Source organism: Stenella coeruleoalba (assembly GCF_951394435.1).
Source record: "Stenella coeruleoalba genome assembly, chromosome: 20".
NCBI lineage: Eukaryota > Metazoa > Chordata > Mammalia > Artiodactyla > Delphinidae > Stenella > Stenella coeruleoalba.
This window is the reverse complement of record NC_137166.1, coordinates 51,663,935-51,686,731: the sequence shown is the minus strand read 5'-3', so window position 1 is coordinate 51,686,731 and position 22,797 is coordinate 51,663,935. Positions and strand designations below refer to the sequence as shown.

Sequence of the window (22,797 nt, the reverse complement as noted above, 5' to 3'; positions counted from 1 at the left end):
GTGTGTGTCATTTGTGGGCGCCTGGTCCTCCTCATGGAGAAAGGAGGCCTCCTGGGTGGCAGAAGGGGGGGCTACGGTGCTTTCTGGATCTTCGGTCTTGTCTCTTTGGAGGTTTGGGGCCTGGGGCAGGAAATTAGTGGGGACCTTTCTGACTCAGCTCCTCTGTCCCTTTGTCTGGCCACATGGGGGAGAGCTGGGCTGGGATTTTGGCCTACGGGGGTCCTGAATGCCTCAGCGCCACTGGGCTCGGCCAGGGGTCTTTGTCTGTCTGGGCCGGAGCTCCGGGGTCCGAGGAAGGAGGGGGTTGGGGGCCTGGACTCTGGGGTCCTGGGAAAGCTGTGGAAGACGTGGAGCCGCCAGGGAGGCGGGATCTGACTGTATTGGAAAAAGTTTTCCCCTGTTCCCGGCCTCCGGAAAGTCACTGGGAACTTGAGTTGGATCCGAGCCCATGCCGCGGGGCGGGGGGGAGGGGGGAGGAAGGGGAGGGAAGAGGCGGGGCCGGGGGCCAGAGAGGAGGCGCCCTCGCTGGCCAGCCCCTCCCCTGATGGGGGTTGTGGGAAACTGGGGGAGGGGACGCCTGGGCCCTTTGTTCTGACTCTCCTGATGGCAGGGCGCCCCTGTCCCCCAGTCTGTGGTTCTGTATGTCTTTCCTGGTCTTGGCTTGAGTTTGTGCCCTGAGTCTCTGTCCCCTGCCCTCTGGGTCTCTGTCCCCCCGACACTGGGTCTCTGTTCCCTGTCTCTGGGACTCTGTCCTCTCTCTCTAAGTCTCTGTTCCCCTCTCTCTGGATCTCCCCTCAGCCTTACTAGGGCTTGTGCCCCTCCTTCTTTTCTAGCAGCTGCTGCTCACATCCTGGCACCTGTTCTCAGGGTGGGACTGAGAAGATCTCACCCACGTCCCCCTTCCCTGCAAATAGGCTCTGACTCCTGTCTTCTTTAAACCAGTAATCCACACCCAAATTTTCAGCCCTCCTGGACCCTAGTTATTACTCTGGGGTCTTCAAGACTTCATCACAATTCAGGCTCCCCTGAGAACACAGGAGAACGCTCTCACCCTAAGCTTCCCCAGAAATCCAGCCCCTTTCTCCCCCAGGACCCAGGAGTCCAGGTCCCCAGTCTCCTGCTTCCCTCAGATCCAGGAGTTCGGCCTCCAGCCCCCTCCTTTCTCAGACCCAGGGGTCCAGATCCCCAAACCTCTTCTCCCTCAGATCCAAGGGTCTGGGTGCCCCCAGCCTCCTCTCTCAGACCCAGCAGTCTGGACTTCTAGCCCACCCTGCTCTGAGGTCCCTCTGGGTGGGTCAAGGGAATGTTGCTGAACTCTGTGTTCCTCCAGGCCCAGATGGGGGAACCCCGGGCTGGGGCCCCCCTGGACGATGGCAGCGGCTGGACAGGAAGTGAGGAAGGAAGCGAGGAGGGCACTGGCGGCAGTGAGGGGGCGGGGGGAGACGGGGGCCCAGACGCAGAGGGTGTCTGGAGTCCAGACATCGAGCAGAGCTTCCAGGAGGCCCTGGCCATCTACCCACCCTGTGGCCGGCGGAAAATCATCCTGTCCGATGAAGGCAAGATGTATGGTGAGTCCAGCCTGCTCTTTTGCCTTAGCCCCCGCTGGTTAATAAAAATATTAAGCAACACTGATGGAGCTCTAAGCACAGTTCACATAAAAGCACATTGTATCCTCAGAATGACTCAGGTAGGAGTTAGCATCACCATTTGCACAAATGAGGAAACCAAGGCCCAGCAAGGCTAAATGATTTGCCTGAGGCCACAAAGAACCAGTATGTGGAGGAACTGGGATTTGAACCCAGGCAGCCTGGCTCCAAAGCCTGCAGTCATAATTCCTCTCCCTTATAGCCCCCGGCTTGCTGTGGACCTCTGGGAAATGTTGCTTCTCTCTCCTCCCCTGGTGTCCTCTCTGTTGGGAAGTTCTGCTGAAGGTCTAACTCTGTTCCATCTTTGACTTTTCAGGTCGGAATGAACTGATTGCCCGCTACATCAAGCTGAGAACAGGGAAGACTCGAACTCGCAAACAGGTCTCAGGACTGCCTTGTGGGCTTCTGTTTGGAGTGGGCTTGTCTTGTCAGGGTCAGCCTACCAGCAGATTCACATTAGAGGAGAGGCTTGTTCGTGTGTTTTTGCCTTTCATTTTGGCCCCTTTGTTAGTACACTCTAACTGTGCCTATTGTGGTGTAGTTCTCTTAGCAGTTGCATGAGAACTAGAGGGTAAGACAGACCAGAAGAGCCAGAGAGAAAAGGATGGGGAAGAGAAATAAGACCCGGATTTGCTGGGTCTTGGGATGATCAGTAGTGTTATTGAGAAAAGAATAGCCTTTATGGACACATCTGTGTTCTTAACGCTCCAAGACAGCTGGCACTTTCTATGTATTTGTTATCTTTCGTGTTTCAGCAGCTCCATGGGACACCTGGAGGGAGGGAAGGGGTACGGACGCAAGGGGTGAGTGGCTGTGGCCTGAATCTGCTTCTTTGTCACTCCCTTCAGGTCTCTAGTCATATCCAGGTTTTGGCCCGAAGGAAATCGAGGGAAATCCAGTCCAAGCTCAAGGTAGAGGTCAAAGGACCGTGGCAGACACCCTGAGAGGGAGGCAGAGACCTTGAGAGGAGGGATAGGGACCCAGAGAGAGGAGGATAGGGACCCAGAGAGAGGGGGACAGAGACCCAGAGAGAGAGGGCAACAGAGGTCCAGAGAAAGAGGGAGAGACCCAGGGTGGGGGACAGAGGCCCGGAGATGGGGACAGAGTCACACAGAGGTAGACAGATGAGGGGAACAGAGACCCAAGGTGGGGGTTAGTGGCCCAGCAAGGGGGTGAATAGAGACCCTGGGTAGGAAGAGTGTCATAGAGAGAGGGGGACCGAGATTTAGCTTAGGACAGGCAAGAAGGATGGGTCGTTGGGCCTGTCCTTTGACTACTGCTGTCTTCACCCTCCCTCTCCTCTCCTCCCCTCCCCTCACTGCCTTCTCCCTCTTATGCTGTGAGGATCTCCTCTTTGTCTCCTTCTGGTTCATCTTTCCATGTTGCCTGCCTGCATTTTCTGTGCTCAGAAATCTTCATTTCCTTTTGGAGATGTTCATATCCCTTTTCTTTTTTGCATCCTCTGGATTTCCTGTTCCATCTTGGCCTGAGACCTTCATTTCCTACTCCTCTGAGTATGGGGTCTTTTCTGCCTCTTCCTTAGGACTTGGGGACCACTACTTCCTGTTCTTTTTGTGCCCAGAAGCCTCCCCATCCTTTTTCTTTAAGTCTGAAAACCTTCACTCCCAATCTTTGGTCTTTTGTGGATCTCACTGTCCCCCTCCTTTCTGGGCTGGGAAACCTTCACCATCTCTTCTCTCTGGGTTTAAAAGTCTCATTTCCTGTTGCCTGTGTATTCGGAAACCTCCACTTCCGGCTCTTTCTGAACCTAGAAACCCTCATTGCTGTCTTTTATTCTGGGCCTGGGAACCCCTTTCCTCCTCTAGGCCTGGCTTTCTCTACTTTCTGTTCTATATTCATCCCTTGCTCCCCCTTCCTTCCATCGCTCAGCTCAGGGTGGCTGGACTATAGGGATTGGGAGGGCAGGAAGGTGGAGTGGGGCAGTCCAGGCCTCATTTCCTAAGTCGTGTTTTCTTTCTTCCTTTGGCACCCTCACCCCCCCCCATGGGCAGGCCCTGAATGTGGTAAGTCCCCTTACGCATCCTCCCACCCTCTCCCTTTCCCAGACATTCCTGAGGAGGCCAGGAGGGGCGGGGGGCTGTAGTGAGAGGGATTGGACCCTCACCCAACCCTTCGCCTTGGCTCTGCATCTCTGCGGGCTTGCCCTGCCATGTCATTGTCCCACCCTTCCTGTGTCGACTGGGACTTCCCACTAACATGGACCTCCAACATTTCCTCCAGGACCAGGTTTCCAAGGACAAGGCTTTCCAGACAATGGCCACCATGTCCTCAGCCCAGCTCATCTCAGCACCTTCCCTGCAGGCCAAACTTGGTCCCACCGGTCCTCAGGTGGCCTGGGTTGGGGATTGTGGGGTTCAGGGCTGGAGCGGTGGGGTTGCAGTTTCAACAGGAAATTGATTGAGCCCCCTTCTTTGTCTCTTCAGACCCCAGAGCTTTTCCAGTTTTGGTCGGGGGGTTCTGGGCCCCCCTGGAATGTTCCAGAGTAAGTACTTCCTATTTTGGCTCAGCACCTACTCCCCCTCCCCCCACCTCCAGCCCTCTCTCACCCCATCTTCCAGCTCCCAACTCTTTTGTGAGCATAGATTCTGGAGTCAGGCTATCTGAATTTGAATCCCAGGGAGGAGGCTGGGGCAGTGATCCGGAGAAGAAGACTAGGTCTGAGCTGGGATAGTGAGGAGGGGATGGGGAAGAGAGGAGAAGGAGGGATGGGGCTGGGGCCTGATGGACTGAGAAGGAGGGACGAGGCAAGGGGAGTGCTTGGGGTCTGGCTGGTGACTGGGGTTGGTGGGACCATCCAGAAATGTGCAACCTGGGGAAGGAGTGGATTTGAGGAGGAAATAAGCTCAGCATGGGATTGATGTGATGAATGTGAGGGGGCCTGTAGGATGCCCATGGGGATAATGACCTCCCAGTGAGATTGTCTGGGCCCCAGAGGCTCATGGGAAAGGCTTGTTCTCATCCCATAAAGGTGGTTCTTGGGCCTGAGGGTAGAGCAGGGCTCTTTATCTTCTCTCAGAGTCGGAAGGAAGAAAATGGGCCCCTTTTCAGCTCTGAGAGAGCCTTGAGGGTGACAGGATATGTTTTAAGCCTAGAAGATAGAAAGGGCCCCAGAGGCTCATGGGAAATGGAGTTTTCAGCCCATGGAGGTGGCCGTGGATCCAGGCTGGGAGAGAAAAAAGTTTGCTGGGGAGGTGCTGCTGGATGGGGACACAGGAAAGGGTCAGAACAAGTCCCTGGGGGCTGAAGGAACTACAGGTTTGCAGGGGAGAGGGTTGGGCTGGAAGGAGGGGTGGTTCAGCAACCATCGCACTGGGCATCGGGGTCCCACCTTTTATGGAGCTGATAGTCAAATGGGGGCAACGAATGTTAATTAAATCATCACCTAAATAAACACAAAATTGAAGTGTGTGCCGTAGTGTGGAGAATCAAAACAAGTTCTTGGGTGACGGAGAGGGTTCTGGGGGTTTTTCTGAGGAGGTAACACTGAAGGCCAAGTAGGACTTAGTAAGGTATATAACGGGGTTGGGAATATTTTAGGTAGAGAAAACAGCATGTGCCAAGGCCCTGAGGTGTGAAAGTTTGGGGAGTTCCAGAAACTGAGAGAAGTATTAAGCCATTGGCTGGTCAGTCAGATGTTTATTGAGCACCTACGAAGTGCCTGGTACTCTTTTTGTATTGGGGACCCAGCATTGAACAAATTAGAATTCCTGCTTTTGTGGAGCTTATATACTTGGAGAGGGGAGGAGGCAGACAATAAAGATATAGATAAATAAATAAACATTAATAAGAAAAGAATAAATGTGGGAAATAAAGCAGGGTATATATCCTCTTTTTAGACAGGGGTCATGAGAGGCCTCTCTGAGGAGGTGGCATTTGAGCAGTGGCCCTAATGGGTAAGAGGGTAGGGTATTGGGGTTTAGATTTCAGAACTGGGATGGCAAGTACTAGGTTATGGTTTCTGCGGGTTCAAGTCTAAATGTCCACGGAGTTTGTGTCTTTCTGATCCTGATCTTTTGACACTTGGCCTCTGCCTGCCCTCTGACATCTCAGTCTCCTCACCACTATCTCCTGGGCTACCCATAGGTTATTGGCTTCTAGAGCCTTGTTGTCGAATACTGCAGTCACTAGCCACATGTGGTTATTGAAATTTAAGTTAATTAAAATTAAATAAGAATTCACTTCCTTGGGAATTCCCTGGCGGTAGAGTGGTTAGGACTCGGCACTTTCACTGCTGTGGACCGGGTTCAACCCCTGGTTGGGAAGATCCTGCAAGCCACTCAGCGTGGCCAAAAAAAAGAATTCAGTTCCTCAAATATCCTAGCCACATTCATACTCAGTAGTCACAGGTCATGTGCTCAGTAGGCACATGTGGCCAGTGGCTACTGTATTGGATGGCACAGATACAGAACATTTCCATCATCGCAGAAAATTCTATTGGACAGCCCTGCTTTATTTTATTTTATTTTTTAAATATTTATTTTATTGAAGTATAGTTGAGGCTTCAATGAAATGGTGCCCATAATGTACTTGCACAGGGTCTGGCTTGTCATGGCCCCTCAGTAAATGTTAGATGGTATGATTAGCATCTTTCCTTCTTACTGACCCCCAGTTTCCTTTCTCCCTCAGTGTGAAGCCATTCTCGCAGACACCGTTCTCCTTGTCACTGACTCCTCCATCTACTGACCTCCCAGGTAAGAGCCTGTTCTGCACCCTCTCTTGTTTTCGCCTCTCTCTTCTCAGCCCTGATGGCCTTTCCTTCAACCTTCCATTGATTAGGGGATACATTCTTACTGAGATCCAGCTCTCAGGCAGGGCCTGTGGGGGTATGGAAAGATGAGTCACAGAATTTATAGTGGTTAAGAGCCTGGCCTCTGTAGCCAGATCTACTGGGTTTATGGTCTGTCACTTGCTGACCTAAAGGACATCAGGGATATTGATATATTAATCAAGATTCTTTAGCTGCACATGACAGAAACCCAAATCAAGCTAGATGACCAAAAAAAAAGGGGGGGGGAATTTATTGGTTCAGGTAACTGTTATTTCAGGAGTTACGGCTTCAGGCATGGCTGGATCCAGGGGCTCAAATGGTAGCATCAGGACTTGCTTGGGTCTGCTTTCCTCTGTGGTGGCTTCATTCCCAGGCAGGCTCTGCCCACCTGGCAGCAAAGATGGCTTCCAGAAGTCCATGCTGATGTGGTCCTAAGTACTCACATTGGTGAAAGAGAGCTCTCAGGTTCCACAGATTCATCAATTGGGAATGTTTTTGGCTGCAAGTTACAGAATATCCAAATTAACAGTGCCTTAAATAGTAAAGGCTTTAATGATTCCACATAACAAAAAATCTGGAGGTGGGCTGCTCCTGTTCTGGTTCAGCAGCTCAGCAGTACCAGAACTGGCATCTCTATAGGTCTCTTGGCCTCTGTTTTATTATCCCAAGATGGCTGTTGTGACTCCAGGCAACACATTCCAAGCAGGACTTGGCCAGAGCCAAAAGCTTTCTCCTCCCAAAGTTCTGTCTTTTTCATTCAGGAAGAAACTCCTTCCCAGAAGCCCCCCAGCAGATTTCCCCTAACGTCTCATTGGCCAGGACTGTGTCACATGGCCACCTCTAGCTGCAAGGGAGGCTGGGAAAGTGAGTATTTAGCTTTTTCAGCTTCTAAGTGGAGGCAGGCAAGAGAGAACAGTGCTTGATATATTCAATAAATGTTAGCAATTATTATTGTTTGTTCTTCTCTCTCTAGGGTACGAGCCCCCCCAAGCCCTCTCACCTCCTGCTTTGCCCCCACCTGCCCCATCACCCCCAGCCTGGCAGGCTCGGGCTCTGGGCACTGCTCGGTTGCAGCTGGTAGAGTTCTCAGCCTTTGTGGAACCTCCGGATGCAGCTGACTCTGTGAGTGAAATTTTGGGATAGTCACTGGGGAGTTTTGGAATGAAGGGGGTTATAGGAAGGGAAAGCATAAAGCAGGGGTTCTCAAATTTTAGCATATGTCAGAATAACCTGGAGGGCTTGTTAAAACACAGATTGCTAGGCCCACCCTTGGAATTTCTGATTCAGTTGTTCTGGTGTAGGATCTGAGAACTTGCATTTCTAACAAGCTCGCAGGTGATGTTGATGCTGCTGGTGCAGGGACCACACTTTGAGAACTACTAGAATAAAGGAAGTGGAAGGTCATGGGGTCATGGATTGGAAAGGCCAGAGAAATCATCCAGGACATTGTTCATTCATTCAGTAAACATTTTTGAGTGCCTACTGTGTGCCAGGCTTTGGGGTGGATACTGGGAGCCTGGAGAATAAAATCTGTTTCTAGGTGCCAGCTTTCCTGGCCTAGGATGGAGACAGATGCCATATTAGTCAGAGTGGACTGACTGTTAGAAGAAATGACTCCCAACCCTCAGGGACTGAACAACATAGAAGTTTCTCACTCATTAACATTTCAGTGTGGCTGGTTGGTAGGAGCCTTCCACACAGTGATTTGGGGAATCCAGGCTTCTTCCATTTTGCGGCTCTGCCATTTTCTAGGGCTTCAGAAGATGCTGCTGGATGCTCTGCATCTGGCTGGCAGATGGTGGAAGGCAGAGAGTCAAGACTTATGCAGGTTTTATGAATCTGGCTTGGAAGTGGCAACTATTAGGTCTGCTCACATCCCATTGGCCAGAACTTAGTCATGTGATCACACCTAACTGCAAAGGAGCCTGGGAAATGTAGTTTAGCTGTGTGAAAAGGAACTGGGATTTGTGAACACAGAGTCTCTGCCATAGTGACCTAAACGCCAGTTGCTGTATATCGTGGTCCTGGTAAAACCCAAGTCAGATGAGGTTAAAACCCTCCCATCTCACTTGGAGCAAAAGCTAAAGTCCTTTCAGTTGCCTACAAAGCTCTGGTTGATCTGACCCTCATTCCTGTTCTGATCTTACCTCCCGCCCTCTCACCCTTGTTTACTCTGCTCTGCCACACTGACCTCCATGCCCTTTCTCAAACATGCCAGGCCCACACTTGGTTCAGGGCCGTTGCATCTGGATGTCCTTTCCCCAGATATCCCCATTCTCTCCCTCCATTCATTCAGGCCTTTGCTTGTCTTCTCAGATTGGCTTTCCCAAGTCACTTTATGGAAAATGACAGTCTTGCCAGCATTACTATGCTTTATTTTTTCATAGCATATGTCACTCTCTGAAGGTTATATTATCCATGGAATGATTTTTTAAAATTTGTCTCTGCCGGTAGCTCCATGAGGTAAGGTAGCCCTGGGACCCAGAATAGTGCCTGCACACAGTAGGTCTCTTGACAGATGTCTGTTGAATAGCAAGTATGTGCTGGGATAGGGGAAGCTCACATTTCTGTGGGTGTACAGAGGAGTAATTATACCTGGGGAGTGAGTGAAGACTTCCCTGAGATGAATTTGCCATGTGCGGAACTGGATGTTTCAGACACAGAGAAACAGCATGAAGTTTTCAGGGAAACAAATAATTGAATATGGTGGGAGTTGGTGAGGCTGCAGATAGGTGGGTAGGTGCTGGTTCTGGAGGAACTGACATTGCCAAGCTGAGTGAGGGACCCAGACTTTGTTTAGAGGGTAATGGGGAACCACGGAAAAGGTAGGGTATAGAGATGCCATCTGATTGCGATCAAGGGAGGCTTTCAGGAAGAGGCAGATTTGGACGGACTTGGGCCTGGAAAGACAGAAGGAGGATTTGTATTGGAAGAGAAGAAGGGGAATATTTTCAAGGTATGGACAGAAGTGATAAGAATAAGAACAGATAGGAAGTCCTGATGTGGGCTCTGTGGATTTCCACCCATCCATCCATCCATCCATCCATGAATACCTATTCAATACAGGGTCAGGTTGAGGGGGTGTGGGCTTTGTCCTAGGGGTACTGGAGAGCCATGGGAGGATTATGAGCAGGAGAGGGCCAGGGTTAGCTCTTTAGCCATGTGAGTGAAGAACTGAAGAGGAGATTGGAGGCTGGGAGGCCAGGGAGAAGGCTGGGGTGAGGGTGGGAGAGGACAGGGCTGTGGGGATGGAGAGCAGGGGACAGGGCAGGGAATTGGACAGTAAGGACAGGGCTTGGGGACTGAGATACTGTGGGAGTAAAGGGGCAGCAGGGAGTGGGGACAGTGCCTGAGAGCTGGGCCCAGTGGAACAGCAAGCAGGAGCTGTGGCGATGGTGACAGGGTGTGGGATGGGCTTGGGCAGCGAGGGCTGGGGGTCCAGCCCATCTCCCACTCCTCACCCGTGGCTTTCCCTCCTCAGTACCAGAGGCACCTGTTTGTACATATCAGCCAGCACTGCCCCAGCCCCGGAGCGCCCCCCCTCGAGAGTGTGGACGTCCGGCAGATCTATGACAAATTCCCTGAGAAAAAGGGTGGTCTCCGGGAGCTGTATGATCGTGGGCCCCCCCACGCCTTCTTCCTGGTCAAGTTCTGGGTGAGTTCCACCACCAAAAACAAAAGTGCTCACAAGTCACGTGGCCTCCTAGCTAAGGCCACTGGCTCTAACGGAGAGTCTCAGGACTTACCAGGTCAGCCTGGGCCTTACCAGTCCTCATGGCTCAGAGTGTCAGCCCCCTCAGCAGCAAGGAACACCAAGGAGTTTTGGATGGGACCAGAGCAGGTGTGGAGACCTCCAGCCTCCCCAGGTCCCACTAGACTTTGCCACACCCAGTCACGCAACTTATACGGCCCTGGGGATTTGCTTGTGACATTTCAGACTTCCCTGTGTCCCACCTGACCACACCAAACCTTGTTGCTAAGGAATGGCTCCTTCCCCTTAGCAAATGAATCCTGGAGTGTTTGGTCTCTAAAGAGGGGACGAGGCTTTACTGGGTTTCACCAGACCCTGTTGCTAAGAATGTCTGGCCTTGAGGAAGGGACTGAAGGAGCTGGGGAGTGGCTTTGTAAAGTCCTGTATTTATTTAGCAGTCATTTATTGAGCACTTAATGTATATAAGCCCTGAGCCAGGTATGTAATTGTGAATAAGAGGGTTTCTTAGGCTTATTTGGTGTGGTGTCCAGTACAATGACTGATGCTATATATAGGGGTTCAATCAATATTTGAATGTTTAGGTGGTGCTAACTCTTGTGGTAACCAGGGCTGTGGAGGGATATACATAGTCTTCAAGAAGGAAAGCCCGTAGCTTCCATGGTTATGAAGCATTCTGGTATGTGATGTGGCGGCCTGAGACGGCTCTGAGGATGTGCTGCTGAAGTTTTAGGCATTGTTAGGGCTTAAGACACGCCTCACAAGGTCCCAGGTCTGGAGAGCAACCCTTCAGAAGCCCAGTATGTGAAGGGCTGCAGGGGAGTGGCCGGGAAGGCCTTCTGTTTTCTTTAGCTTCACAAGGCCCTGTTGCCAGGGTGATGGATGGAGTCAGGCCTCTGAGGAGAGCACTAAACCACCCTGGAGAATGACCTGACCAAGTCAGCAACTACAGTTAGGAAAAGGAAGAGAGATGCCTCCTGGGAAGGTGACCAAGGGGCTCAGACCAAAGATGTGATGGGGTCTTAGGCTTCATTAGGCTCCACTTGGCCTAATGGACTGTCTTCCAATTGGCCACTGGGGTCATGAAGGGATCTGACACCTGAGAATTGGCTGAAAGGGCCTGGGAGAGTTTTCTAGAGAGGAGTCAGGCTTCCCCAGACCTCACCATGCCCCGTTGCTAAGGAATAGCCACTTGTCTTAGCAACCAGGGTCAGGAAGGGCCCTGAGGGAGAGCCTCTGGTTGCTAGGGAATAGCTGCCTCCTTAGTAACCAGGCCCTTGGAAGGGGCTGAACACCTGAGTTGGGGGTTTCAGGAGAAAAAGTTGAATTCCAGGGCCTCCTTGGTGGGGAAGTTACTGAGGAGAGAGGGTCAGGACCATGGGGGACCCAGACATGTTTAACACTGATGGAAGGAACGGTGGGTCTTCTCCAGAAACTGGCCCATGGTGAGGTGGGGACTTTAAATGTTGAGGAAAAGAGATGGGCAACTGCAGGGCAATGGGTGACACCAGGCCATGAAGCACAGTTCCCACTTTAGAAGAGTCCCCACTGTTTATAAGGGACACCCCCTCCAACTTACCTGTGCCTCCCCATCCCCAGGCGGACCTGAATTGGGGCCCGAGTGGCGAGGAGGTGGGGGCCGGCGGTAGCAGTGGTGGCTTCTATGGAGTGAGCAGCCAGTACGAGAGCCTGGAGCACATGACCCTCACCTGTTCCTCCAAGGTCTGCTCCTTTGGCAAGCAGGTGGTGGAGAAGGTGGAGGTGAGGCTGGAGGGGTGGAGCTCTGGGCGGGTGAGTGCCCAGACACCTGCCACTTTGGGGATGCAGACTAAATGGACTGGGAGCCACGACAGCTCAGGCCTTTGGGGGTCTGCATGGTGGGTAGGGGGTGTCCTAACCTCTTTAATGCACGGGCTTAGAGCTAATACGGAGTTCCAAAGTGATGTGTAGAGGTCACTTTGAGGGTTTAAAGATACTGTGTGGTACAGAGATTTACAGTCACTAAGATTCAGAAGGTTCTTGTGGATTTGGAGGAGTCCGTAGGGCAAGGAGGTTCAAGGGTCACACTTAGGGGTTGCGGAGGGCTTGAGGGGGCTCTCAAGTACAGAGGTCAAATAGACTTTGGAGATCTCATGGAGGGTCTTTGGAGGGTTTGAGGGTATCTGAGGGCCTGGAGGGTTTTGAGGGTTCAGAGCACAGCTTTGAGGGGCTGGAGGGGTCCCTAGTTCCAGGCTCAGTGAGCCTGAGCTGGGTACCCAAGGGTTCAGGGTCCCATCTTTGGTCACTGTGGATGGGGCAATGGGGGGAAGATGGCAGTGGGGAGTGGGTGTGGCATCTGAGAGGTGGCGTGGAGTGGGATTCAATTCCTGGGGTGACCCCTGTGTCTCTGAGTCACTGTCCTCTCCACTCCCTGTCCCCTGGTTCAGACGGAGCGTGCCCAGCTGGAGGACGGGAGGTTCGTGTACCGCCTACTGCGCTCACCCATGTGTGAGTACCTGGTGAATTTTCTGCACAAGCTGCGGCAGCTGCCTGAGCGCTATATGATGAACAGTGTCCTGGAGAACTTCACCATCCTCCAGGTGATGCGCTGGTGCTGGGCCTGAGCAGGGACCCTGATATGGAGGGGAGTGCCTGCAACAGACCCTCAGCCTAGGGACCCTTTACCTGGGAAACTGACACAGTGGGGACCTCACACTTGACCCTTAGCTTAGGGGACCCATTTACCCAGGGAACTGTTATGGTGGGGATTCCACAGCATTCTCATAAAAGGGAAATTGACCTGGAGGACACCCCACAGTGGATCTTCAGCCTAGGGGACCCCCTTCACAGGGAACCTAACCTTAGCCCAGGGAACATGATATGGTAGAATCTCCTTTAACTTTGGGAAGTATGATGTGATGGGGACCCCCTTGACCCTATAATGTGATATAGCATCTGATGTGAGGCCCCTCCCTACTTACCCTGAGACCTAGAACCTGGCATGTTGGCATCCCATCTACCTGGGGGAACATGACATGGTGGGGATCCCTTTCTTGGGTATCCCATGATTCCTCGGGCAGGGCACAGTGTTCCCTGCCCTCCCTTCTAAGCATAAACCCCTTCTCCTGGCCTCCTTGGCAGGTGGTGACAAACAGAGACACCCAGGAACTGCTGCTCTGCACCGCCTATGTCTTCGAGGTCTCCACCAGTGAGCGGGGGGCCCAGCACCACATTTACCGCCTGGTCAGGGACTGAAGGGGGACCCCAGAAGTGGCTCACCCCCGGAATACCCTCCTCCCAGGAAGGACCTCCAGCTTTCCTCACGTTTCTTACTTGGCGGGGGGGTGGGGGGGGGTGGGCTGCTCCCTCTTAGGACCTTAAAAGCTCAGTGGTGAGTTGAATGGGCTGGGACTGAGGGGGAAGGATGGATCCTGATATTGGGACCTCACAGGGGTGTCTGAAAGGACAGATCACTCCAGAGCATTTGACACTGGGGACAGGAGTGAGACAACCGGTGAGACAGCACTCGTTTTCTGTCTCTGACAGGCATCCTCCCCCTCCTCTGTTGTGGAGGTCTTGGAGGGCCCCAGTTACACATTGGCTTGTCCCTCTCTGTTTTTCAGCACCCCCCTTCTTCCCAATCTGCCTCTCCTTACCAGCCCCATCCCAGGACCCTGATATTGAATTTTGAAGGTTAACCCTTTCTGTGCAGGAGTAGAGCCAGGTGGGCCCTGGAAATATTTTTTTTTTTTTAATATAACAAGAGATATTTATAAGTGGGTGTTAGGGTCGTGACTTTTTCTCAGCTGGGCAAGCAGTGGGGTGAGGCTTTTAAACCTCATGTCCTCTTCTAAATGAGCCGTGGGGCTAGACTGTGTTGCCGCCTTCTCCTCCCCTCCCCCCAAAGTGTGTTGGTTTGTGTTTTGACAGAGGATAAAGCTATTTTACCAAAACGCAGGGGATTTATTTGGCGTTTGGGCTAAAAATAATCTAGTGGGAGGTGGTAGGCCGACAGAAGAGGCAAAGAAATGAGGTGTCTTTAGGGGCAGGAAGCTGGTCCCGGAAACCCCAGGTCCCCAGGGAGAGGTGACAACAGCGGGTCAGGCAGACCTCTGGGTCCCCGAGGGGAATGAGGGCTCAATGGCTGGGACCAGCTGGGGATTAAACAAATATTTACAGGCGACAGGGAACTAAATGCCCAGGGCACTTGAGGGGGGCGGGGCAGGGCTTCGGGAAGGTCGGGGCCTATCGGTACCGAGCGAGCCGATCGTAGACGTGGTCCAGGTTTCTGCACAGGAATATGGAGAGCGTCATGAAGCTGAGCTATAGAGAAAGGAGACGCGGTCAGAGAGGTCGAGGGGGTGCCGGGGAGAGTTGGGGGTCCCCAGGGAAAAAACCTAGGGGGTGGGGCCAGGGGAAGAAAATAAGGGCCCGCGAGTTGGGCGGGGCTGCGTCATGGGAGGTGTGGAGAAGGGAGTAGGTAGGAGATGGGCGGGACTAGAGGGACAACTGGGCCTGGTCGTGAAAGACTGTCAGGGACGGGAGTTTGGAGAATATGGCGGAATTAAGGGTAAAAGGGCTAGAGGTCATTGGGTAGGACACCAAAGGGCGGGCCGGGGAGGGGTGGGAGCGGAGTTGAAGCAGGAAGGAATAGGGTGGGGTAGAGGGAATCCAGCTGCGTCTAGCATAGGTCTAGAGTCTGAGAAGCCGCGTGATCCGGGGAAAGCCCAAAGTCCTTTATTCCGGAGGCTTATCTATCTCGCCCTCCGTCTCGGCCTCTAATTCCATCTCGGCCTCCATCTCCGCGCCTACACTCCCGGTCTCAGGTTGTTCCTCGTCTTGATCCCAAAGGGGCCAGGGCCCCAGAGCCATGGGCAGCTTACCCTGCGGGGCCTTGTCCCCCCAGTTAGGGCAGGCACCGCCATGCCCCAGCCAACCCACAGACTGCCGCTACGCCCGCTGCTGCTCAGCACACCATAGCGCCTGCCGCTGCCATCGGTGCTCGGGCCGGGCCCGCAGTTCGAACCTGCGGCTGCCGTTCCCGGTGGAGCATGCTGCGTGGTAGTAGCAGGCTCAGCCCCGCCACACTCACCTGAGGGGAAAGGGGAGGGATGTTGCGGCCAATAGCAGGAGGATGATATGCCAAGGAGGACCAATGGGAGCCTCGCGAGGAAGGGTGGGAACGCCTGCTCCCTCCGCGCAACCAATCAGGGCTCACAGAGGCTAGGTCTCCTCCCTCGTCCCAGGTGGAGCCTCAGGAGGGCCTGGATTGGCTGACGCTGTACCACGCATGAGCCTTTCCCTGAGAGAATGGTTGGACGCGCAATTTGGGGCGGGGCCATCTAGACCAATCGCGAGTGGGGGCGGGACCAGATTACCTCAAGTAGACCCACGCCGAGACAAATGCCCACTATGGAGATGAGGTTGTTGTGCAACCACTTCTGGAGGCTCCGTGCGCAGCCCTGGGGATATAGGGGAGAGGTTACAGGTAGGGTTCTTTTGGGGATTCGCCCTCAAGCCTGGGCCCACTGTTCTCCTCCGCCCAGCCGTAACCCTTCTTTCAGGTACCGCCCCCCTTCCCTAGTTACCAGGGTTCTCTAGTCTCTCCGCTTCGGACGGTCCAAGCCTTCCCCCTCCCCAGGCATCAGCGTTCCAGATCCTGCTCTTTCGCCTAGGCCTTTTCTTTAGGCCCCGCCCTTCAAAAGACCCCGCCCCTTGGAGCTCTGCCCCTCTTGTAGTACCTCCCTTTCTCGTAGCTCCACCCTGTCAGGCCCCTCCCACGTCCTGCGCTCCAAATCCTCCCCACCTCACGGTAGATGTAGCTGTTCGCGGGGACCAAGCAAATGTCTGCATTGTGTCGGGGCCGCGCCAGTTGTCCGAGCCCGCTGAACTGAGGGAAGGAGATCTTATCGAAGATTGCGGAGTCGTTGGTCGCCGATGAGTTATAGCAGGAGCAGGGCACGCGAGGCCCTCTCGATTCGTTGCTCCTCAGGCTGGGGACACGGAACCAGTCCTGAGGAGAGTTCCAGCCGCAGCAGCGCAGCTAGGAGAGGGACAAGAGTCAGAGGAACAGGGGCTGGAGGGATGCAAGATGCTTTGGGGGATCAGGGGACTGGGTGATGGGTATGAGGTCATACTGGGGAGTAGAGGGCTAAGTGGTGGGTGCAGGGTGGGGGACTGTGAGCTGGGCTGGGGTCATGGCAGGGCCAGGAGACATTAGGCGAACATGAGGTTGGGAGAGACAAGTCACGGGGGTAGGGGTCATGGGGCCCGGGGGAGGAACTGCAGAATCGTGCTGTGGACTGAAGAGTGGATAGGCAGTACAATTCGGCCTCAGGGAGGGGACAAATGGTTGGGAGGGCGGGGTCATGTGAGTGACCAGGGAATGGAGTCTCACTTGGGCCGGGTCCCTTGGGAACCAGAGTCACTATTGGGCAGGGAGTGGGGTCACGCTAGGGCCTTGGGGCTGAGGGTGGAGTCTTGTCGAGGCGGGGGGCGGAGCCACTGCAGGAGCTGGGAGCTGGGGCACTGGGCCACGTCGCCGCGGCTGGAGGTGGAGTAGGTGAGTAGGGTTACTTTAGGGTCCTAGAGCAGGGGGCTCGGGTCGCGTCGGGGCCAAGTCTCTTCCAGGCAGTGGGCGGAGCCACGTCAGAGTCCCAGAGCTAGAGGGAGGGATCCTGGTGGGTGGGGGCCTCACGCACCTGAAACTGCACGTAGTCCCAGCTCTCCTCCGCAGCCGTCTCCTCCGGGTGGGCGCGGTAGGTTTCGATCGTCTTCAGCACGACGTTCTCCACTTTCCGCTCCAGCTGATAGGCCGAGAGTGAGGATGAACCACTACCTGCCTCCCCACCGCCATCTGCCCCAACCCACTCCAGCCACTCCGTGGCTGTCTTAGCCTCAGGTAGTCCCTGAGCATCTTCAGGTCGGCCTCGGTTTTTCGCTGAATGGCTAGCTATGTCTCTATCCCTCAAAATCTCTCTCTCTCTGCCTGTTTCTATCGTCTGTCTTTCCGTTTCTCCACTATCTCCCATGATCTCATTCGGTTTCTGTCTCTTTCTCGGAGCCTTCTGTTTCTCTGAGGTTTGTTTGTTTGTTTGTTTTCCTGCTTCCTTTTGGATTTGTGTCTCTCTTCCTCTGTCCGTGTCGGTGAGTCTCTCTGGCCCTCCCTGTCTCTAGCTCCTTCTCTGTGTCTCTCTGCTAGTCTCTGCATCTGTCTCTGTCTTTCCGTATCTCTGTTTCTTTCTGTCTTCTTTATCTCTGTTATTTCTCTTTGTCTATGTCAGCCCTTGTCTGCCTTTGTTTCTGTCTCTTTCTACCACCCACTAGCTGGGGTTGGCGGGGGGGAGAAGGGGAACTCACCTGGACCTTCTGAGTGGAGATGAGGATTCCCAGGGTGATCTGTGTGGCAAACAGGAGCAGCAGTGTCCCAAAATACTGGGGAGAGGCAGAGTGGAGAGGTCAGGCTGAATCCCTCCGCAGGATGAAGGAGCTGCCAGGGCTCTATTTGAGGGCAAGATGTGAATGAGCCTAGGGGTGGAGGGGGGAGGGGCACTCACCAGGCCCAGGAGGCAGCGGAACTCCTTCAGGGCCCCCACACAGCCCAGGAGGGCAAGGCCCATGGTGAGGATTCCTGAGATGGCCAGGGCCTTGGACCAGATCTGCAAGGGCATGAAGGACAAGCCTGGGGGAGGTGAGAGGCAGTGACGTTTGGCTCCATGTGCACAGCTCCAGGCAGCCCCATTCCATACCCACACACTACCCAAGCGGGGGACAGTAACCTGGGGGACCTCTTCCTGGGCTCCTGGCATCCTTTTCTCTGGGTTTCTGTCCCTGTCCCACCCTGAATCTCTCTATCCCTTTTCTTCTGGGATTCTCTCCACCTCTCTCTGTGGGTCTCTGTCCCTCTCTCTCTTTGGATCTCTGTTCCCTTCTTTCTAGATCTCTGTCCCTCTTTCTTCCTGGTCTCTGTCTTTCCCTCTTGTTCTCAGTCTCTCTTTCCTCCGTCAGCTCCTACCCACCCCCAATAGTTTCAGCCCCATCATTTGTTCTGTGACACTGGATCAGCCATCTAAACCTCCCTGAGACCTAGGGAATAATGTTATCTATTTCCTAGGGTTGTTTTGAGCAACACATGGGAGGCATGTGTTCAACTGGTCCTCTACACAGGGCGAACACATTATATATGAGCCATTAGGATTTTGACTATTACCCCATTGTTATTTTCCTACAATTATTATTAGTCTTGATCTGTTCTTTTACTTCCTTGCTGTGTGACATCCAGTAAGTGTCTTCCCCTCTCTGAGCCTCAAGAGAGGGAAGATTTATGGGAGAATCTGATGAGCCTCTGCCCAAGATCTGACACCTAGGAAGTGTCTGAGAAATGGCCATTATTATTACTGGTATGCACAACTCATTTGCCAGAGGAAGAAGCTGAGGCTCGGAGAGTTATGGCAGTAGAAAGTGGTGGAGCAAAGCCTGCGATCAGAACAGGGAGTTGGGCACCATGGGCCTCCCTGGGTTGAGGGAGACCACAGGAGGTCCTTGGAAGGGAGCCCAGTTCATGCCTGCTCCAGGAAGGCCCACCCGGACTGCCCCAGCTCCCTTACCCACAAAGGACACGAAGCTGGTCTTGTCGATGAGTATCCAGATGCCGAAGCAGAAAATAAGGCTGCCTAGGACCTGGGGAGAGGAGAGGAGAGCATGGCCGGTGGGCGAAGGGGGGTTTGAGATTGGGCAGCTGCGGCAGGGGCTGGGGCCTGGGCTGGGGAGCCGGGAGGCAACTCACGAAGAAGAAGAGGTTGAAAACGAAGAGGAGGTACTTGATGAGGCTGAGGCAGCTGTCCTGGGCTGACATCTTCTCCTAGAGGTGTGAGAGAACAGTGGGAGGGACAGGACAGAAGGGGTGGTGGCAGTAGGGGGACGCAGGCCTGAGAGAGAGATAGGGAGAGGCCGAGAGAGAAGAGAAAGGAAGAACTCAGAGAAAGAGGAAGTTCCAGGGGCAGAGCCCCACCCCCTCCCTTTACATGCGAGGTGACTTTCTTCTGTGTCTCTGTCCCCATCTCCCTCACCTGCCCCACTGGGATGCACACACCAGTACCTGAGGGGCCTTGGAATTGGTGGGCACCGAGGACACACCAGGCAGTTCTTCCCAGGTCTCCATGGCTCAGGCTGGGGGACGCGCAGGGAATCCTGATCTACTTGCACCCACCTACTCTGGGCACCAGGACCCCAGGCCGGCCCTGGACAGCCGCCGACCTCACAGACACTCTGACCTCACCGCCTGCAAAGCTCTGCCATCTCTGCATTCATCTCTGTCCCCGCTTCCTGGCCCTCCCAGTTTCTTGTCCTCCTCTCTCTCGGTCTCTGTTCTTTTCTCTCTGGATCTTTATCCTCTCTTTACCTCTGGGTCTCTATCCCCTTCCGCCCCAGGTCTCTATCCTTTCCCTGTCTGGTTTCTGGCCCCTTATCTATGTGCCTGCGCTTCTTTCTCTGTTCATCTACCCCCTTCCCCCACCTTCCCGACATTGCCCCTCTCTCGGAGTCTGCATCCTGTTCTTGGCAACAAGTGTAGACCAAGGTCCTCCCACGTGCTGGGCCAGGGGCTGCGCACCTGGGGGAAGTGAAAGTGCTGCAGGTCCCAAGTGGGAAGGTCCCCAGTGTGAGGGGGTGACTTGGCGGTACCAGAACACCCAGAGCGGAAGCTGAGCCTCAGGCAGTACTTCCTGCTTCTGCAGTGAGGCCCCTAGAGGGGCAGGCCCCACGGGAGTCAGGCTTGAGCCCAGGACCTTGGCCATTAGATCCGGGTGTGCAGTACCTGATTCTCTAGGCCCGAGCCCCGCAGCCAGCAGCCTTTGAGGTCTCCCCTGATGCCCTGCAGGCTCCTCAATTTTGTCAAGTCCTAAACGCCTCATGGATTTTTAACATCATGGATGCTCCTACCATCTTGACATCCACCCAGGCCCTGGAAAACCAGACCTTCTTAGAGACCCAGTACCCTCTCTTTCTTCTGAGCGATCTCATCCACTTTTTTTTTTAAGTCTCCAAATGTAATTATTTGTTATTAATGTCATCAAAAATCAATTCATATTAATAGTATTCTGATTTTTGACTCGGGGCTTTCTTTTTTCCTCCAACTTTACTGAGGAATAACTGACAAGTATAATTGTACATATTTAAAGTGTACAGAATGATGATTTTATATGTATATATGTACATACATATATACCTATATGTATGTAGTGGAATGATTGCCAGGCTCAAGCTAATTAACATATTCATCACTTCACATAGTAAACTTAGTGTGTGTATGGTGAGAACACTCAAGATCTACTCTCAGCAACTTTCCAGCACACAAAACTGTATTATTAACTATAATTGTCATGCTGTACGTTAGATCTTCTGATCAGAACTTATTCCTCTTATAACTGAATGTTTATACTCTTAGACCTGTGTCTCCCCATTTTCCCCACTCCCCAGCCCCTGGCAACCACCATTCTACAATGTGTTTCTGTTTCTATGAAATTGGCCTTTAAAATTTAAAAAAAAAAAAAAATTTTTTTTTAAAAAAGATTTTACATGGTAAAATGGTACCAGTATTTTTCTTTCTCTGGCTTCTTTCACCTAGCAGAATGCCACCTCCCCCTCCCCCTCCCCCCACTGCAGGTTCATCCATGTTGTCCCAAATGGCAGAATTTTCTTTTTTATGGCTGAATAATATTCCATTGTGATATATATATTAAAGTTAGGGTTAGGGATGTATCACATTTTCTTGATCTATTCCTCTGTTGAAGGACATTTGCTTCCATATCTTGGCTATTGTGAATAATGCTGCAATGAACATGAGTGAAAAGATATTTCTTCAAGATACTGACTTCATTTCCTTTGGATATATACCCAGGAGTGGCATTGCTGGAGCATACGGTGCTTCTATTTTTAATTTTTTGAGGAACCTCCATACTGTTTTCCATAGTGGCTGCACCAATTTATACATTCCCACAAGAGTGCACAATGGTTCCTTTTTCTTCACATCCTCACCAACACTTGTTATCTCTTGTCTTTTTGATAATAGCCATCCTAACAGTTATGAGGTGGAATCTCATGGTTTTGATTTGCATTTCCCTCATGATTAGTGATGCTGAACACCTTTTCATACCTCTGTTGGCCACATGTATGTCTTCTTTGGAAAAAAAAGTCTATTCAGGTCCTTTGCCCATTTTCAAATTGAGCTGTTTGCTTTTTTGCTGTTGAGTTATATGAGTTCTTTATGTAATTTGAATATTAACCCTTTATCAGGTATATGGTTTGCAAATATTTTCTCACATTCTTCATTGAAAAGGTTGCCCTTTCAATATATTGATTGTTTCCTCTGCTATGTAGAAGCTCTTTTGTTTCATGTAATCTCACTTGTTTATTTTAGCTTTTGTTTCCTGTGCTTTTGGTGTCTTATGCAATAAACTATTGCCAAGACCAATGTGGTAAAACTCAAGGAGCTGTTTCCCTATGTTTTTCTTCTAGGAGTTTTACAGTTACAGGTTTTACATTTAAGTCTTTAATCCTTTTCAAGTTAATTTTTGTGAATGGTGTACAATAGTGGTTCAGTTTCATTCTTTTGCATGTGCTTATACAGTTTTCCAATTTATTGAAGAGACTGTCCTTTTCCCACTGTGTGTTCTTGGCACTCTTCTCAAAAATTAGTTGACTGTATATGCATGGGTGTATTTCTGGACTCTCTATTATGTTTCACTGGTTATGTACCTGTTTTTATACCAGTACCATATTGCTTTGATCACTATAACTTTGTAATATAGTTTGAAATTAGGAAGTATGATATCGCCAACCTTGTTCTTCTTTCTGAGGAGTGCTTTGGCTATTCAGGGTCTTTCATAGTTCCATACAAATTTTAGGACAGTTTTTTCCTATTTCTGTGAAAATTGGAATTTTGATAGGGATTACATTGACTCTGTAGACTGCTTTGGGTACTATGGGCATTTTCACAATATTAATTCTTTCAATCCAAGAACATGGGATATCTTTCTATTTATTTGTGTATTCCTCAATTTCTTTTCTCAATGTCTTATAGTTTTCAGTGTACAGGTCTTTTGCCTCCTTGGTTAAATTTATTCCTAAGTGTTTTATTTTTGATACAATTATAAATGGAATTGCTTTCTTAAGTTTTTTTTAGATAGTTTGTTGTTAGAGTATAGAAATGGAGCTGACTTTTTTTTTGGCTGCATTTGGTCTTCATTGCTGCTTGCAGGCTTTCTCTAGTTGTGGTGAGCGTGGGCTACTTTTCGTTGCAGTGCGCCTGCTTCTCACTGTGGTGGCTTCTTTTGTTGTGGAGCACAGGCCCTAGAGAGTGCATGCTTCAGTAGTTGTGGCGTGCAGGCTCAGTAGTTGTGGTGCACGGGTTTAGTTGCTCTGTGGCATGTGGGATCTTCCTGGACAGGGATCAAACCCATGTCCCCTGCATTGGCAGGCGGATTCTTTTTTTTTTTTTTTTTTTTTGCGGTATGCGGGCCTCTAACTGCTGTGGCCTCTCCCATTGCGGAGCACAGGCTCCGGACGCGCAGGCTCAGCGGCCTTGGCTCACAGGCCCAGCCCCTCCGCGGCATGTGGGATCTTCCCAGACCGGGGCACGAACCCGTGTCCCCTGCATCTGCAGGCAGACTCTCAAT

At 52.1% G+C, this 22,797-nt stretch overlaps 2 protein-coding genes across 3 annotated transcripts; one reads left to right on the top strand and one right to left on the bottom strand.

Moving 5' to 3' along the window:
- Positions 1-611: 611 nt before the first annotated feature.
- TEAD2 (TEA domain transcription factor 2) lies at positions 612-14,070 on the top strand. Its single transcript, XM_079908812.1, has 12 exons — positions 612-1,568; positions 1,963-2,027; positions 2,495-2,557; positions 3,659-3,670; positions 3,888-3,995; positions 4,091-4,149; positions 6,294-6,358; positions 7,409-7,557; positions 9,917-10,090; positions 11,744-11,905; positions 12,571-12,723; positions 13,265-14,070. Exons 1-12 carry the CDS (start codon positions 1,304-1,306, stop codon positions 13,376-13,378), a joined length of 1,389 nt encoding a protein of 462 aa, XP_079764938.1. The 5' UTR covers positions 612-1,303; the 3' UTR covers positions 13,379-14,070.
- Positions 14,071-14,248: 178 nt separating this feature from the next.
- On the bottom strand, positions 14,249-19,573 carry CD37 (CD37 molecule). Of its 2 annotated transcripts, none has more exons than XM_079908804.1 (9): positions 19,221-19,573; positions 18,909-18,983; positions 18,730-18,802; positions 17,680-17,804; positions 17,483-17,557; positions 16,825-16,929; positions 15,930-16,166; positions 15,502-15,585; positions 14,249-14,446 (listed from the first exon to the last, which is right to left on the bottom strand). In XM_079908804.1, exons 1-9 carry the CDS (start codon positions 19,281-19,283, stop codon positions 14,369-14,371), a joined length of 915 nt encoding a protein of 304 aa, XP_079764930.1. In that variant the 5' UTR covers positions 19,284-19,573; the 3' UTR covers positions 14,249-14,368. The 2 variants fall into 2 exon arrangements, with proteins under 2 accessions (XP_079764930.1, XP_079764929.1); XM_079908803.1 differs by lacking the exon at positions 19,221-19,573 and adding an exon at positions 15,150-15,215 and having other exon boundaries at positions 18,909-18,992.
- Between the last annotated feature and the right edge of the window lie 3,224 nt (positions 19,574-22,797).